Source organism: Dipodomys merriami, unplaced genomic scaffold, assembly GCF_024711535.1.
Source record: "Dipodomys merriami isolate MVZ:Mamm:240054 unplaced genomic scaffold, mDipMer1.0.p SCAF_5, whole genome shotgun sequence".
Taxonomy (NCBI): domain Eukaryota; kingdom Metazoa; phylum Chordata; class Mammalia; order Rodentia; family Heteromyidae; genus Dipodomys; species Dipodomys merriami.
The window spans coordinates 68,647,741-68,666,296 of NW_027206068.1; the positions used below are offsets into that span (position 1 = coordinate 68,647,741).

Sequence of the window (18,556 nt, forward strand, 5' to 3'; positions counted from 1 at the left end):
ACACACACACACACACACACACACACACAGGATGTTATATTACTTATGAATTCCAATTCAAGATTATAAAGAAGGCACAACAAAATATTTATTAAGAACAGGGGCACCAGGAAGAGGATTTAAAAGAAGAGCATAAGCACTCAATGAAAATACTGATACCTATTCTAGACATAAATTCTGGTAGTTCTGGGCACTGATTATTTATTCAAGCACATATTTATCACTCGATAAACCAGAGAGGCAAGGTGAGAAAGCAAAGCCTGGAGTAACAGAGCCCAGTCAATTCCATGGCCATTGAAGTCACCCAAACCAGAAGAACATAGTTCGTAAAACCTCTAGCCTGGGGAATAATACTTGGCATTCATTCACATTTCAAATCAACACACTTGTACCTATGCTTGAGATACAGAGATATTGGCAGTTCCTCAAAAAGTTAAACATAGTTAAGCAATTTCACTACTTGGTATATATATATACCTAAGAGAAATGAAAACATTCATGAAAACTTGTACATGAGTGTTCAAAGTAGCATTATACATAACATTCCAAGTAGAAAGAACCCAAATGTCCATCAACTGATGAACGGATACACAAAATATGGCAAACCCTACAATGAACAGGCCATAAAACAATAACATACTTACATGTGTGACACAAAAGTACATATATATGAAGCGTCCAAAACAGGCAAATCCACAGAAACAGAAAGAATATTAGTAGAGGGTTAGAGAATGAGGGGAGTAAGCATGACTATTAAAAGGTGTGGGGTTTATTTTGTAGACAGTGAAAATGTTCTAGAATCAGACAATGGTGGTGGTTGTACAACTTCATTGATCTAAAAAAAAAATCACTAAATTGTATAATTTAAAAGGATAAATATTATAGTATTTGGATTCTATTTCAATAAAAATTAAAATGAAAGCAAATGACATAAAATAATGCCAAAAGAAGTTCAACTTATAAGACAAGCCCTTTAAGGGACAAATAAGCAAAATATTCAAGATCAGAAATTTCTTAGATAAGTCAATTAAAGTCGCTTGCCAAGCATGTAGCCAAACATAAAGCCAGATGTTCTCTGGAGAAGGGGAGATTAAATTAAAATCTTACCTGTAGGAACAAATAAGGTATGTCCCTGCTTCACCACACATTTGTAGCATTTATCAACTTTATCTCCAAAGAACACCTCACTCTGAGTCACAGATGAACTCCAAGATTCATAGAGTGCCAAATTTTCATTTGTTGGCTTTATCAAATAAAAAATCTTCTCACCCTAGAAGAAAGTAATTGTACCATTTTTTTTTTAAAAAGTAGAAGCCATTCTTAGAATGGCCCACATGGTAGATTGGGGTTTTTCCCTACACAAGGATCTAAAGTAAGGCAGATAGCTAAATTTTAAAAGTCAGCAGTTACAATTCATTCAGTCAGCATTTCCACAGAAACTAAAGCTCTTCCCACCCCCAACTGACATCATGTTGAAGAAATCATTGCAAAAGAGGAAGATTTTTTTTTAAATCTAAGTGAAATGAACCCCAAGATATGGACACAAGAGTTCTGTCTTTATTGTTTTAAATGTACCATGTGATTTTATTTTTTGTTGTTGATGTTTCCTTTGTATGTTCTTGCCCCTGTTGTCACTGTACTTGATTTTGGTACCCTGTATCTTGTATATACATTTGTCTAATCTGGGGATGGGAAGGGGACTAACAAAACACTGAAACAAGGACACAGGATGCCCATTGCAACAAGGATACCCACAGGACAGTATACTGGAAACGAACTTTACAACTTTGGTTGGGGGGGGGGGGGAACAGTGGGACAAGGAAAGGGGTAACAATGATCGACAAGTAATATACTCATTGCTTTATTCATGTAACTGTAACCCCTCTGTATAGCATCTTTACAATAATTTAAATTTTTTAAATAAATAAGTAAATAAACCACAAATGCCAGGCACCTGTGGCTCACTTCTATAATCCTAGCTACTCAGGAGGCTGAGATCCGAGGATCCTGGTTCAAAACCAGCCCCGGCAGGAAAGTCTGTGAGACTCTTATCCCCAATAAACCACTCATAAAGTGGGAAGTGGAGCTGTGGCTTAAGTGATAGAGCACTAGCCTTGAGCTGAAGAGCTGAGTGACAGCAGCACCCAGCCCAGAGTTCAAGCCCCATGATTGACCGACCGACAAAATAATAAAAATTAATAAATACCCACAAATATCTCATTGATGACTTTTCAGTTTTTAAAGGGTAGAGGCTGGGAAGGTGGCTTAGTGCTAGAGTGTTTGCCTTGCATACATAAGGCCCTGGGTTCAATTCCTCAGCACCACATAAGCAGAAAATGCCGAAGTGGCGCTGTAGCTCAAGTGGTAGAACGCTAGCCTTGAGCTGAAGAGCTGAGGGACAGTACCCAGGCCCAGAGTTCAGGCCCCACAACTGACAAAAATAAATAAATAAATAAACAAACAAACAAACAAAAGGTAGAAGTACATGTTAATAGGCTCTAGATATCAGCACAATCATTTTGCAAACTTTGTCCTAAGGTCTATACCGTAATGATTATGTTTAAAGACTTGTAAATGAATTTTAGCTCACTAACTCCATCCTCATGGAGAATAGGAATACAACATCAAATAAAAGCACAGGTATCTGAAAAAATTTGGTGCCTGACCAATGTTCCAACAGAACTATCTGTGGTGATGGAAAATTTTTTCTAACTGTGCTACCCAGGGCAGAAATCACTAACTTCAGGTGGTTACTAAACACTTTCAATGTACTAAAACAAGGAACTGAATTTTTAATTATGCTGAATTTTACTTTAATTTAGTCACACATGAATAATCGATACTCTATTAAGTAGATTGATAGTCTAGATAAAGCAAAGTGAATGTAAACTACAAAGAGTATTTTATGGGCATCTGTGAACTTATTCAACTACTTAATCAATTTTAAGGCCAAAAGCAATTATTATGCAAATGTTGCTCCTTCTTAGTTATTTATGGACTAGTGGTAATTTATGAGAGTAGGTAAAGAGGGAAAAAGAGACATAAGGTTAACTGAAAACCAAATTAAAAAACAGAATAAAGACAGGTGCTGGTGGCTCATGCCTGTAATCATAGCTACTCAGGAGGCTGAGATTTAAGGATCATAGTTCAGGTCAAAGCCAGCCCAGGTAGGAAAGACCATGAAACTCTAGTCTCCAATTAACCACCAAAAAAACCAGAAGTAGCACTATGGCTTAAGTGGTAGAGCGCTAACTTTGAGCTGAAGAGCTGAAGGACAATGCTCAGGTCCAGAGTTCAAGCCCCATGACCAACCAAAAAAAAAAAAAAAAAAAGAAAGAAACTTATCTGGGTTAACAAGGAGAACAAAGGAGATTTAATATGATCAAAATTTATTATTCGCAACTATGAAAATAAAATGAGACCTGTTGAAACTGTTTTGGGAAAGGGGGAATAGGGATGAGAGAACAAATTATAGGGTAAGATTTACTGGAATATATTATAAACATGTATGGAATGTAATAATGAATCTCTTCCCTGTGTAACTAAAGTAAATTAAAAACAAAAACAATATTTATGGCTCTTTTATTGGAATTAAAAAAAAAATAAGTAGGGGCTGGGAAGGTGGCTCAATGGTAGAGTGCTTGCCTTGCAGGCATAAGGCCCTGGGTTCGATTCTTCAGCACCACATAAGCAGAAAAAGCTGGAAGTGGGGCTGAGGCTCAAGTGGTAGAGCACTAGTCTACAGCTGAAGACCTGAGGGACAGTGCCCAGGCCCAGAGTTCAGGCCCCACGACCAAAAAAAACAAAAAAGGTAATGCTTAAAGGCAAAGTAATATCCATAGTAAAAAAACTTCCTCCTTTACAAATGTTATTTACAGGGGCTGGGAAGGTGGCTCAGTGGTAGAGCGCTTGCCTTGCATGCCTGAGAAGCCCTGGGTTCGATTCCTCAGCACCACATAAGCAAAAAGAAAAAAGCCGGAAGTGGCACTGTGGCTCAAGCAGTAGAGTGCTAGCCTTGAGTTGAAGAGCTGAGGGACAGAGCTCAGGCCCACGACCAGACCAAAAAAAAAAAAGAAACCAATGTTATTTACAGCACATGAATTCACCACCAGAAAATATGATGTGTTTTTTGTCAATATGAGAACAAATACCCTAGTCTTACCCAGAGGACATGGTACCAGACTGAAGTCCCACCGAAGTCAATGTGGAAATCTGTATAGCTGTCTTGAACTCCCATTAAGCAGTATTTCTGAACAAATGGCTTGGGAAACACTGAATCATCCGGCCAATAATTTTCAACCCAGGAAAGTTTTCTGGCTATATCAGGGACCTCCACCAATTCAGACATCCTTTAAAAAAAAACAAACATACACATATATACACACACACACACACATAATACAAATTAAGATTTCTTAAAATTGTTTTTCCCAGATCAACCCAAACCAAATAATTAACTGCAGCTCAAAGTTAATAACAATGATTAAAAAGTTAAAACACAACATATTTAAAAATATTCTCTGAACCAATATACAAGGACACGTGCACCTCCATGTTTATTGCAGCACTGTTCGCAATAGCTAGGATATGGAAACAACCTAGATGCCCCAACACAGATGAATGGATCCAAAAATTGTGGTATCTATACACAATGGAATATTATGCAGCCATTAGAAATGACAAAATAATGGCATTTGCAGGGAAATGGATGGAGCTAGAAGGAATCATGTTGAGCGAGGTAAGCCAAGAACGAAGAGACAAACGGTACATGGTCTCCCTTATAAGTGGATGCTAAATCCAAAATGTTAGGTGATATGACAAAACTAACAGGACTTAAGAAACAAAGAACTCCCACTCATCTGGTTGAACCACTACTAAATATCCCCATGCTGCTGATCACATATATGGTATATAACATGTGAGCACCGTTATATATTACAGACTGTGATAGACAATTTGCTCCAGGAAAGTTAGAATGAACTTGTGACTTAAAATGAGCATCATTATTCCACAATACTGTGAATTTCCGGAAAGTATGTAATCACTTAATCACAATAAAAAAAAAAAAAAAAAAAAAAAAAAAGAACCTCGGGGAAGGGAAGGAGGGAGGGGATGGTAGGGGGAAAACAATGCTCAAGAGGAAGTGTACTCATTACCTCACTCATGTAACTGTAACCCTCTGTATAGTATCTTTACAATAAAAAAAAAAATATTCTCTGAGCCTGCCAAAGCAAAATTTACAACACTGTTATCAAGAGATAGCTACAGAAGTCACAATTGTATTTCTTTTTTTTTTTTGTCGGTCATGGGGCTTGAACTCTGGTCCTGGGCACTGTCCCTCAGCTCTTCAGCTCAAGGCGAGCACTCTACCACTTAAGCCACAGTGCCACTTCCGGTTTTCTAGTGGTTTATTGGAGATAAGAGTCTCACCGACTTTCCTGCACGGGCTGGCTTTGAACCGCAATCCTCAGATCTCAACCTCCTGAGTAGCTAGGATTACAGGCGTGAGCCACCAGCGCCCGGCTTCACAATTGTATTTCTTACTAAAATAAGTAGATCATTAATCATTTATCTGAAACTCAGAATGCTATACCAAAATGTTCAGAAGTACTCACTTGGTATCTGAGAATTCAAGGCTGATCACATTTAACACTTTTGGTCTGTTAGGATTTGTGAAGTATTTAACATAATTGTGAAGCGTCATTTTGCTGTCAGCCTGCCTTGCCACATCAATGACATCTATCACTTTGTCACCACCTGCAGAGAAAAATTAGTCTTATTTGGCTTAAGGGTTAGCTCAAGAGATGCCCTAAACAATAGTATTTTAAAGACCATACTTATTTAGTATAATAGTAACAAGTATAAAATACATAGCTGCAAAACTAACACTGAATAAAAAGTATATTATATTTCTTATATGCAGCTATAAGAATAAAAATACAGTGGGATGTGAAAATTGTCAAGACATTTTCTAGATTTCAGTTTCCTCATGTATAAAATGAGAGGATGGCTTTTCCCTTTAACTTTATATGGTGTGTAAGATTCTAAGTATCAGGGCTGGGAAGGTGGCTCAGTGGTAGAGCGCTTGCCTTGCATGCATGAAGCCCTGGGTTCGATTCCTCAGCACCACATAAGCAAAAAGAAAAAAGCCGGAAGTGGCGCTGTGGCTCAAGTGGTAGAGCGCTAGCCTTGAGCTGAAGAGCTGAGGGACAGTGCCCAGGCCCAGAGTTCAGGCCCCACGACTGGACCCAAAAAAAAAAAGATTCTAAGTATCCCATTTCGAAGATCAGTCATCAAGGAATTAGTGAACAAGTTGATCAGGACAAATAACTCCTCTTCTGGCAGTTCTTTCTATATTCTCCAAGACAAAATCAATAGTTAATAAATAAAACTCAGTTCAAATTAGTGCCTGTCTGAAGGCCCACACTCTGGGTTGTGACTGATGTATATTTTCCTGCAAAACCATAAGGTGATGATTATGGACAGCTGTATTGCTACTCCAGGAAACATAATCAATTTTATGATGGATATAGAATAGGGTAGAATTCAAAATATGCCAAATTGAAGTAGAAAGCAAATGCCATTTTCTTACTTAAATGTAATTTCATCTATATTAATAATATTGTAGAATATTTTATCTATTTGATGTAATATAGTCCTGTTCCTAGTATTTAAATGAAGTCTTTTGCTAACTAGAATGTTAGCTGCTATCAAGTGGTTTGGGATGTTTTTCCCTATTATTGCACAGCCATTTGTTTTCCAGTGTTCCCCATGCAGACAGGTGTAGGGTAAGCCTCGGCATCATCCCATGTTCTATCACACATTCAAATTTAGCACCATCCTAAATCATTACATTTAACTGGATTTCCTCAGTGAAAATTGTCAGGGAGAACTGTCAACCAATCATTCAGTATCTCCTCTTCTGAGGAATATTGTATTTCAATGGCTATACAATTTTGAGGTAGTTTTAGGATCTATGTTCAAATGGCATCTAAATACAGCCAGCTTTATCTATAAAAATAATGGAAAATATTAACAATATGGCAATCTGCTTTTCACCTTTTTTTTTTTCACTTCTGTCAATCATGAGGCATGAACTCAGGGCCTGGATGCTACCCCTAAGTTCTTTTGCTCAAGGCCAGCGCTCTACCACTTTGAGTCACAGTTCCACTTCCAGTTTTCAGGTGGTTAACTGGAGATAAGGGTCTCATGGCCTTTCCTGCCCAACCTGGTTTTGAACCGCAATCCTCACATCTCAGTCTCCTAAGAAGCTAAGATTACAGGTGCAAGCCAACCAGTACCCACCTTCTTCGTTATGACTTCAGAATCTCAAAATCAAAACTACCTTGATATCATTAAATGACAATGTTCACCATATCATTAACATGAACATAGGCTGAATGTAATCTCTTCTTTTTACTTTTCCTCTTCCAGGACAGGAGGTCAAGAAATAGGTTCCAGAGGACTAGTAAGAACAGTGAACACTTGAGAATTTTTGCTCATGCATTCTATAGATGCCTAGAACCAATCCAGTTTTCCCATGTCTTCTTAGGCATCTAGCTGCCCCTCAGGAATGGCTTTCCTTAAGCAGATACCAAGAAACACCAAGAAAGCAACAGGATGAGGTTGATTAAACAAGAGAAGATAAACTGTTTCATTGTTTTTCTGACCACTGAAGAGTCAAGAAACACTTTCAGCACAGGTGATACTGAGTTTCACTTTTCCTGACCCAAGAAATAAAACTAAATTGACATTTCTTCAATTTTAATATTGTTGGGACATTTTTAGTTTTACCAAGTTCTTAATGGAACCAAGTTCGTACCTACGTAACGTTCAACATCCATCACAGAAAAAACAGGTGGAGGGAGCCTGAGTCCAAGATCATCTAATTTAGGGACCATAATAGGGACATCAAATCCATGTTTCTCCAGGTATCTTTGCGTCAGCTGACTACCATGCATCTTTACAATGACTTCATCGGCACTGAGGAAAAAATAATAAAATGTCATTTTTGTCATTTTGTATTAAAAAGTATTGTGGTAGGTAGAGGGTGAATAATACCAAAATACATTGTGTCTTTGTGTGAAGATGGCATAAGAAATCTCACTAAAGGCTGTTAAGCAATAGGTAGTGGAGAACAGGGAAAGAGAAAGCAATAAAAGGGTATTCTAATCAAAATATAATATATGCATATGTGAAACAGCAACAAAAAAGTACCACAGTACTTTCTGCATTAATTATCCATATCAGTGACTCTCAACTTAATTCTCCTCTTAATAAATGTTTTCTAGCCAGGTGCCAGTGGCTTATGCCTATAATCTAGTTACTCAACAGGCAGAGTTCAGGATTGCAGTTCCAGATCAGCTCAGGTAGAAAATTCACCATGCCATCTCAACAGAAACAGGTGGACTTGGTGGTACACTCCCATCATTCCAGTTACCCAAGAATAAGTAGCAGGATGGCTGTCAAGGCTCCTGGTCAAAAAGCAAGACTACCTCAAAAAGAAACCTGTCAAATAAGCTCCAAGCTCTGAATTCAAACTACAGTATCTAAAAAAAAAAAAAATCCTGAAACTCCTTTTGACTATCCAAGACATGTTATTGAAAAATATATAAAATGATCAAAGTATAAATATTGCTGCTACAATCTTGAGTCTAAGAAAAGAGAATGTTGGGACTGAAGACTTTAGCACAATAAGAATCATATGGAAACAATATTTTCCTTAGTTTTCTATTTCTCAGCAGAACTAAGGGAACCAAAGTGGACATTTGTCATTTTATGTTTCTATGTAAGGACTAAAGAAGTAGAGAAGAATAGACAAGAATTCTAAAGGTTGAGGAAAAATAGCTGGGATTTTTCATTCCAAGATCTAAAAAAAAAAAATCTATAATAAGCCAAATGTGATACTGTGATTTATATTTAAATTGTGCTTTCTCTTTTTAACACACAAAGATATAATTTCATATAAAAGCCTTATCAAGTATTATCACTTTAAAGAGATGTCAGACACTGAGTAGGAAATGATACAAATTAGCATGATTAAATGCTTTCTAATGCTTCTGACTCTCTTTAAGCCACAGACAATTCAAATATATTCCATTATTTTTAGAAATCAAAAGCCTCAGTCCCACTGCATCAGAGGCTAGGCAATAGTTCTGCATGCTTCTTGTAGAGCCAGTATATGGAAAGTTAAATAAAGTAAGAAAAAGAAAGTTAGAAAATAGGATACTTAAAGAAACATGAGGAGAGGCATCAAGGTAGGTGGAGGTAGCAACTGCCTATTAAAAGAAAACAAACACAGGGAACCACCACTACAGATTAGTGTACTTCAAAGTTTTGGGTTTGTGACCCAAAATTAAGAGTAACATTTTTACATGACCTAAATGAGTATTCGTATAGCAAAATTTCCATGAAATTATGCTTCTTACTCTTTTAACTAGCAAAGGTACTGTTTCTTCTTATTCTTTTTTGTTGTTTTTATTTGCCAGTCCTGAGGCTTGAACTCAGGACCTGGGTGCTGTCCCTGAGCTCCTTTTGCTCAAGGCTAGTACTTTACCACTCGAGCCACAGCACCACTTCTGGCTTTTTCTGGTTATGTGGTACTGAGGAATCGAACCCAGGGCTTCATGCATTCTAGGCAAGCACTCTAAGCCACATTCCAGGCCCGTTTCTTCTTATTCTATTTCATTAAAAAAAAAAAAAAAAAAGCCAATTGAGAACAATAATATGCTATAGCCTGAAATTCAAAAAGCACTGCTTTAAACCAGGTACCAGTGGCTTATGCCTGTAATCCTATTTAGGAAGATCTGAGGATGTGTTCAATGCTAGACCTAACATGAAAGTCTGTAAGACTTTTTTCTCTAGTTAACTACCATAAAACTCAAAAGTAGAGTGGTAGCTCAAGTGGTAAAGTACCAGCTAGCCTTGCACAGAAAAGCTCAGGAACAGCATCTAGAGCCTGAGTTCAAGTCCCAGTACTACCACAAAAGGAAAGGGGAGGAGAAGGAAAAGGTCAAGGGAAAGGCAGGGGAGGTGAAAAGAAGGGATGGAGGAGGAAGAAGGAGGAGGGAAAAGGGAAAAGGAAAGAGAAAAGAGGAAGAAAGGAAAGGAAGGGAGAAAGGGGAAAGGGAAAGAAAGAACACTGCTTTACATGATATCATTTTTTACCAGCCAACATTGTTAAATTTTATTAATACATGTTTTCATACCTTGGGAAGACTCGAGAACGTAACTCCTTAACAAAAGTCCTGGTTCCAGCCTGCACTGGTTTGGAACCATCATCAATTTCTGTGTAGTCGTGCCTGTGCCAATTCCTCCGCTTTTTCACTGAATTTTAAGTTAAAAAAAAAAAAATAGTAACTGGTGATTACTATATACTTTCTAATCAACGTAGTCTATATAACCAACTGTAAGTACAATAATAACACTCAGGTTTTAATGCATTTCTAGGCTATCAAAGTAAATTTTACTTAATCTAATGCTACAATTATAGACAATTAACTGTTGATTTTTAAAGCCTTCTGTTTTTACTTCAAAATAAAAAATTAAATCAAAGAATTCAAGTCAAAAGATGAAACCTTTCATAATATAGTAAAAAAAGTTATATAAGTATTCTATAACATTTCTAAATTGTCTGAAATTAGCATTTTCACTAGAACATTAGGTCATAATATAATTGCCCAGATCATCCAAATTATCCTCTCAGGATACAGCCTTTTATCCCACATCAGAAATCTAATTTAACAGCATAATTCCATTCTCTTTTATATAAAATTTACTCCCAAAATTAGCATTTTCACACTGACACAGAAAACTGTTTACTGAGTCTTAAAGCAAGAAGGCTATGGTGACAAAATAAATAACTTCATGGTTAGTTTCGTGCTAAGATCCTATGATTCTACAGCTCTATGCTATCATATTTAGTCACAATAATCAAAATCAGAAGACTTGGACTTGATTCCTAGTTCATCCATAACTTCACCTACAATTGTGCACAAGGCATTTAACACTTCTGGATCCCAGATTCCGTAAGGTGGGACTGAAGGGGACAGATTAGTAGTTTTGATTTTAAATTTTGTAAAGAAACCTTAACAAAGAGGAAGGTGAAGAAAAAGCCAAGACAGAAACCCTGAGCCTCCCCACCCACCTCCTCCTCTGCCCTGGCCGTGCCATCTACAGCTCTTTTGTATACCAATCTAAGATATTAAGATTTTTGGTTGGTTGGTTTTATGACAGAGTCTCACTATGTAGCCCAGAATGGCCTGGAATTCATCTTCTGTTTCTGCTTCCCGAGTAAATTTTAGATTTAAATCTTTTTTTGAAACTTGAAAATCACTCTTCAGTCTAAATAAAATTCTCAGGATTCTGGTTTTCTGATACTGATGCCTATAACTTATTTAGAATTCCATCAAAAAATAGAAAGATGATGGATAGAGAGTGGGATGGTAGGGAGAATAAGTTACAAAGCAAGTGATAGATACATTCTAACAGAATTTAGATAGTCAAGATTATATATCATTGCTGTACATTACTTCAGCTTTTCCTATGTATGTTTGAATAGTCTTATAACAAAATGCTATAGAAAAACACAACTCTGTGATTTCAAGTTATTTAAACCTTCCTCTTACCGAGATCATATTACGGGTATATATAAGGAAAGTCAGACTTAATACTAGGAGTAGAAATCAGGATTAATCATATCTAAGTGCCGAAGGTTCCCAAGTAACTTACTGTAAAATTATATCTCTAATGTGGAATAGTAAATCTCACTGTAAAAAATCTTGTTAAGAAAAATTCAGACTCACAAAGGAATCTCCTTGAGAAACTCCATTAAGAAATTGTAAGCCATGCACTGGTTTCTCACATCTGTAATCCTAGCTACTCAGGAGACTGAGATCTAAGGATCACAGTTCAAAGCCAGCCCGGACAAAAATGTCCATGAGACTCTTATCTCCAATGAATTATCAGAAAACCAGAAGTGGTGCTGTGACTCAAGGGGCAGAGCACTAGCCTTGAGCTGAAGACCTCAGGGACAGCACCCAGGCCCAGAGTTCAAGATCCACAACTGACAAAAAAAGCAAACAAGCAAGCAAGCAAGCAAGCAAGCAAGCAAGCAAGGAAGGAAGGAAGAAAGGAAGGAAGGAAGGAATTGCATATTTTTTTCTCATTGAAAACAATTCCTAAAATTCAAGGGCAGATTTTTTTTCTCCACTATATACAGATATATAACTTTTATTTTCAAATGAGATCACCTATTTATTCTGCATATTTTTCTTGTATCATAAGCTTTTTTCTTTATTAAATATTCAAAAGCAACTTGAAGGCAACCTAGAACTTTAAAATGTAAATGTACTATAATTAGATTTTTATTCTGAAGCACTTAGGCCATTCTCAGTTTTCTTCAATGTTGTGATTAATATTGATATATATTAATCTATTTTCTTGATTCATTCAGGATAAATTTCTAGGAAAGCCAGAAGATAATTCACCATTTTTAAGATAGTCCACAATGCAAACTGTTTCCACAAAAGTGGAGGTTAATTCAAATTCTTACCAATATGTACAGACAGCTTACCAGTCTACTAGCTTGGGGTCTTATGTTAACAAAAATAACAACTCCTAACTATTCAAGAGGCCTCTAAGATCTAAAGATCTTGGTTTGAAGCCAACCTGAACAAGAAACTCGATGACACTCTATTCCAAACAAGCCAGAAGTGGAGCTGTGCTCAAGTGGTAGAGCACTAGCCTTCAGCACAATGCCCAGGCCCTGAGTTCGAGTTCCCAGGAGACAGACGGACAGACAGACAGACAGACAGACAGACAGACAGACAGACAGACAGACACACACACACACACACACAAATAAATAAATAAATAAATAAATAAATAAATAAATAAATAAATCTGCTCATTCGATAAAAACTATGGTACTTCGTTGTAAATCTTTTCACTTCTGCAAAAACACATGGTGTTCTTGAGCTACAGCTCCACTTCTTGCTTTTTTGTTGCTTGCCTAGAGATAAGAGTCTCACAGACTATCCTGCCTGGGCTGGTTTTGAACTGTGATTCTCAGATCTCAGCCTCCTAAGTAGCTAGGATTACAGATGTGAGCATTTTTTGTTGTTTTGGGTTTTTTTTTAAACAATGGTGCTTATATACAAGGCCTTGAGCTAGAATATCTATTTCATTGTTAATGAAATGACTCCAGGATTCAACAGCTTTGAGTTTAAACATAGCTTTGCAAAACAGCTACATACTTAAGATAATTTTTCTCATATATTAAGTTGCCATAAGTTTCAAAAGAAAAATATAGGTAAATACTTAGCCATCAATAAACCTATCATATAATAAACTGCCAATTACTATCATCTTTAAATGTGTTGACATGTAGGAGATTAACAGAAGGTATGATTACATGATTTGATCAACATGCTTTAAAAAATACAAAATCTCCAATTAACCACCAGAAAACTGCAAGTAGTGCTATGGCTCAAGTAGTATAGTGCTAGCCCTGACCTGAAGAGCTGAGGGACAGCGCCCAGGCCCAGAGTTCAAGCCCCAAGACCAACAACAACCACCAAAAAAGTCCCACAAAATAAGCCATAGCTAACTAAATTTCATAAGGGAAAGAGATCAATAAAGGAATATTTTAGTAATGATCATAGGAAAATAGGAGAAAAAGTTCTGTTTGTGTTGCATAACTAAGCAAGTGAGATAAATTTTTAAAAGTAAGGTTTATAAGGAAAATAGAATGGTTACCATAAGCACATATTTCTGCCTTTTTTTTTTTTTCGGTCAGTCGTGGGACTTGAACTCTGGGCCTGGGTGCTTCCCTGCGCTCTTCAGCTCAAGGGAAGTGCTCTACCACTTGAGCCACAGCGCCACTTCCAGTTTTCTGAGTGGTTTATTGGAGATAAGAGTCTCACAGGTTTTCCTGCCCTGGCTGGTTTTGAACCATGATCCTCAGATCTCAGCTTCTTGAGTAGCTAGGATTACAGGCGTGAGCTACTAGTGCCTGGGCTCATTCTTCTGCCTCTTAATTTAATGTTTTGTACAAGTTTAAGTACAAGTTTAATTCAAATTATTTCATTTTGGGATTATACTTAAATTCTCTAAGACTAAATATTGATGCATTCATAATCCAAAGCCTTTTAAATATTTTCTTTCAATTTCGTACAATAATTACTATACTAATTTCTTTCTCAGAGCATTTGAAAAACACTAAAAGTACTTATTTCTTTGTGATGCTGGTATACATCAAAAGATGCAGGAGGCTTCCCTGCCTTTGCTTTGCCCTTTTCAGGAGGAGTGTGATCACAGACCTAGTCTGGCCTTATTATTCTGCCTCTCTATATCTCTGTGAACAGCAGCAGTGGAGTTTCAAGCAGAGAAATGGGCTAAGAAAGACTCACTATTAACAACCAAATTCAGAAAATATAAGTAATATTTTAGCCTAAGAACACCCTAATTTCATCCTAAAAATATAATGCATGTGTTCATTAGAGTCAAATCTTATTCTGGGTACTATCCCAAAACACTATTGTGAGAATTTCTGTGAAAAGATAAAAAACAGCCAGTAAGTTTCCAGAACCGGAAATTTTTACTTTACTATGTATGCTTCCCAAATTTCAAGCTTTGAAAATATGTAATTAAGTTTGAAAGCTATGCACTGGCAAATAAATTTCATTTACTGACTAAATTATTTAACCATTCAGACAAAACCTGCATAATAAGTTTCCTCAGTGAAATCTCCACAGGTATAGTGTATCATACACCTAGGACTTACTCAGGGAGGAGCCATGTAGAACTGCACAGTTGGGACAGTGATACAGGTCAATGTCAACAGCATGATGTTCTTCTACTCCAACACAGCTAAGAAAAATAAAGGCAATAAAGTAATTCAATCAAAAGTCCTTTCTCAATGGTAATACAGTATCTGGAACTGATGTAAGAAATGTTCAACAACCTCACCAGCAAATTTTGTACAGCACAAAAACGTAAACAATGATAAATTTTATTTTCTTCTCCATACACATTATTTTTTTCCCCCTAATCCTGGGGCTTAAACTCAGGGCTTGGGCACTGTCCCTGAGCTGCTTCTGCTCAAGGCTAGCACTCTACCATTTGAGCCACAGTACCAATTCTGGCCTTTTCTGTTTATGTGGTACTAAGGAATCAAACCCAGGGCTACATGAATGCTAGGCAAGCACTCAACCACTAAGCCACATTCCCAGCCCGGATACACATATTACATAATTATAAGCAAGACAATTCCCAAATATATGTGAAGTAATTCACAACAGCAGTAGAGACAATAGAAATAATGTAAGTATAAGCTGTAAAACCCTCAACCACTATATAAATGCCATATTTTATAGGTTTGATGTCAATGAGTTTAAAGATAAATCATAATGAAGTTATAAATATTATTTTGAGCTGAGCAACAATGAATTATTACATAACAAAATCTGTGAGACAGGATGCCAAACTTTCAAAAATGTAAATGTATCACCTTAGATAAATGTGCTGAAAAAGAAAAGGCTGAGCTAAATAAGTTAAGTCTATACCACAAGAAGTTACAAAAGTAGGCAAAATAAAACTTTAAAACAGAAACAGAAGCCAGATGCCAGTGGCTCATGCCTGTAATCCTAGCTACTCAGGAGGCTGAGATCTGAGAATCGTGGTTCAAAGCCAGCCCGGGCAGGAAAGTTCATGAAACACTTATCTTCAATAAACTACTCAGAAAACCAGAAGTGGTGCTGTGGCAAGAGGTAGAGTGCTCGCCTAGAACTAAAGAGCTGAAGGATAGCACCCAGATCCAGAGAACAAAAACAAAAAAAACCCACAGAAACAGAAAGGCTGGCCACTGGTAGCTCATACCTCTAGTTCTAGCTACTCCAAGAGGCTAAGATCTGAGGATCATGGCAAGCCCAGGCAGGAAAGTCTGGGAGATTCTTACCTCTAATAAACTACCAAAAAATAAATAAAAGCCAGAAGTGGAGCTGTGGCTCAGTAGAATGCTAGCTTGGTAAGGTTGTTGAACATTCCCTTAGTAACTGAGTTCAAGCCCCAGGACCACTACAAAACAAAAACAAAAACAGAAACAGAAAGCAAAAAACTAAGTATATAATGGTATCACACCAAAAACTGATTCTTTAACCAAAAATCAATTATTTGAAAAGATTTATAAAATTAGCAAACCTTAACAAGATCAAGACAAAAGAAAGAAAACCCTATCAGGAATATTTTTTAAAGGACAAAACAAAATAACTTGTTTTATACATTAAGCACAAAAGGGGCTATTATGAACACACTTATGCTAAAAAACTTAAATATATATGTGTATGTATGCTTGTGTGTGTAGACACATACAATCTGAATCCTGGGGGAAAAAATACAATTCTTCTAAGTATTACTTTCTTTAGAGAAGAGGGGAGGCACCAGGGCTTGAACTCAGAGCTTGTGCACTACCCTCTAGTCTTTACAAAATTTTTGCAACTGCCACACATAGAAAACTCTAGGCCCAGAGGACCTAAGACCTCACATGCAACTCTATCAAATACTCTAAAAACAGTTATAATAAATTTGTTTAAAGAGAGGAAGAATGATATATTCTCTATCTCATTTTATGGCAGTATAACCTTGGTACCAAAATTTAAGACTATACGTTCACTTGTAAGTGTTATCTTCAGCCATACTAAAATAACTTCTGTTCATGAAACTATAAGGAGCTCTTATCATATAAAATATTTATCAAAATGAACTCCAGGAAATGGAAACAACATTTTTCTTTTTTGCTGCTTTTGTTTTCTTTTTGTCTTGTTCATTAATCTTTAGGAGGGGAAGGGAAAGGCACAGAAATAGAGGGACAAAGGGTAAACAGATACAGCAATGGTACTTTATACTAGACACTATATTTAAAATGAACTATACAACTTGTAGATGGGGATGGGAGGGAAACACTGGGGAAAACAGAGGAAAGAGGTGACAATGTCCAAAAAGGAATGTACTCGTTATCTGACTTATGTAACTGTAGCGCTTCTGTACATCACCTTCATAACGATAAAAAAAAATAAAATTTAGGGGCTGGGAAGGTGGCTCAGTGGTAGAGCGCTTGCCTTGCATACATGAGGCCCTGGGTTCGATTCCTCGGCACCACATAAGCAAAAAGAAAAAAGCCGGAAGTGGCACTGTGGCTCAAGTGGTAGAGAGCTAGCCTTGAGCTGAAGAGCTAAGGGACAGTGCCCAGGCCCAGAGTTCAGGCCCCACAACCGGACCCAAAATAAATAAATAAAATAAAATAAAATTTAAATTTAAGAAAGATAAAAAGTAAACCTTCTTAAGCTGGGCACTGGTGGCTCATGGATATAATCGCAGCTCCTCAGGAAGCTGAGATCTACACATCATGGTTCAAAGCCAACCCAGGCAGAAAAGTCTGTGTGAGACTCTTATCTCCAATTAAGCATCAGAAAAGCCAGAATGGAGCCGGGCACTGGTGGCTCACATGTAATCCTAGCTACTCAGGAGGCTGAGATCTGAGGATCGCGGTTCAAAGCCAGCCCGGGCAGGAGAGACTCTGAGACTCCTATTTCCAATAAACCACCAGAAAACCGGAAGTGGCGCTGTAGCTCAAGTGGTAGAGTGCTTGCCTTGAGCTGAAGAGCTGAGGGACAGCTCCCAGGCCCAGAGTTCAAGTCCCACGACCGACAAAAAAAAAAAAAAAGAAAAGCCAGAATGGAGCTGTGGCTCAAGCGGTAGAATGCTAGCCTAAAAGACAAAACAAAACAAAACAAACCTCAGGTATAACATCCAGGCCCTAAGTTCAAGCCCCAAGACCAGCACCAAAAAAAAAATGTATATGGTGTTGGCTCAGGATACAAGTTTCTGAGATCTGACACCAAAATTACATGAAACTAAAGGAGAAAAAAGATAAACTGGACTTTACACTTTAGTCTGTTTTCTCAGCTTATTTTGGTATGAGTTAATCAAATGGGTATGGAGAGAAATAATGAAATAAAGTATAAAACAGTTGCACTAGAAAATGAAAAACCAAGAAATGTATAAAATCTTGCTAGGCACTATTAAGAATCCACAAGAAGTTTGTTACAAACAAATTCAAAAACATTTCTTCATGATTATTTTTTTTCAAACCACACTCAGTCTAGTATGATTCCAAAATGAAACTGGCAGCTGCGAGTTCTTTAGGATAAAAATTAAACAGTTGAGGGTATTTGATGGGAATTAATACAATGATGACTCGTGACATTTAGGCTACATTAAAGGGGGTGTAACAAAATGATCTTTGAGGTCTCCATGTAATTACTAGTATTTACTTAGTAGATCTTAAGCAACTGATCTAGATGAAACAAATTATGCTCGAAGAGGAGAATGCTTCTGGGCACTAGAGGCTTATTCCTGTAATTCTACTTACTCAGGAGGCTGAGATCTGAGGATTGCAGTTCTAAGCCAACCCAGCAGGAAAGTACATGAGATTCTTATCTCCAATTAACTACCAAAAAGAAGTGGAGCTGTGGTTAAATGGGCAGAGTGATATCCT

At 37.1% G+C, this 18,556-nt stretch overlaps 1 protein-coding gene across 1 annotated transcript in view; it reads right to left on the minus strand.

The window, feature by feature from the left end:
* Positions 1-18,556, minus strand: part of Kdm7a (lysine demethylase 7A) — a 77,592-nt gene that overhangs the window by 36,679 nt on the left and 22,357 nt on the right. Inside the window, exons 2-7 of the mRNA XM_069996901.1 lie at positions 14,786-14,871; positions 10,209-10,326; positions 7,823-7,983; positions 5,616-5,757; positions 4,163-4,349; positions 1,108-1,270 (exon numbers count right to left, since the gene is read on the minus strand). Coding sequence (XP_069853002.1) covers positions 1,108-1,270; positions 4,163-4,349; positions 5,616-5,757; positions 7,823-7,983; positions 10,209-10,326; positions 14,786-14,871 — 857 coding nt within the window. The remainder of the gene's footprint in view (positions 1-1,107; positions 1,271-4,162; positions 4,350-5,615; positions 5,758-7,822; positions 7,984-10,208; positions 10,327-14,785; positions 14,872-18,556) is intronic.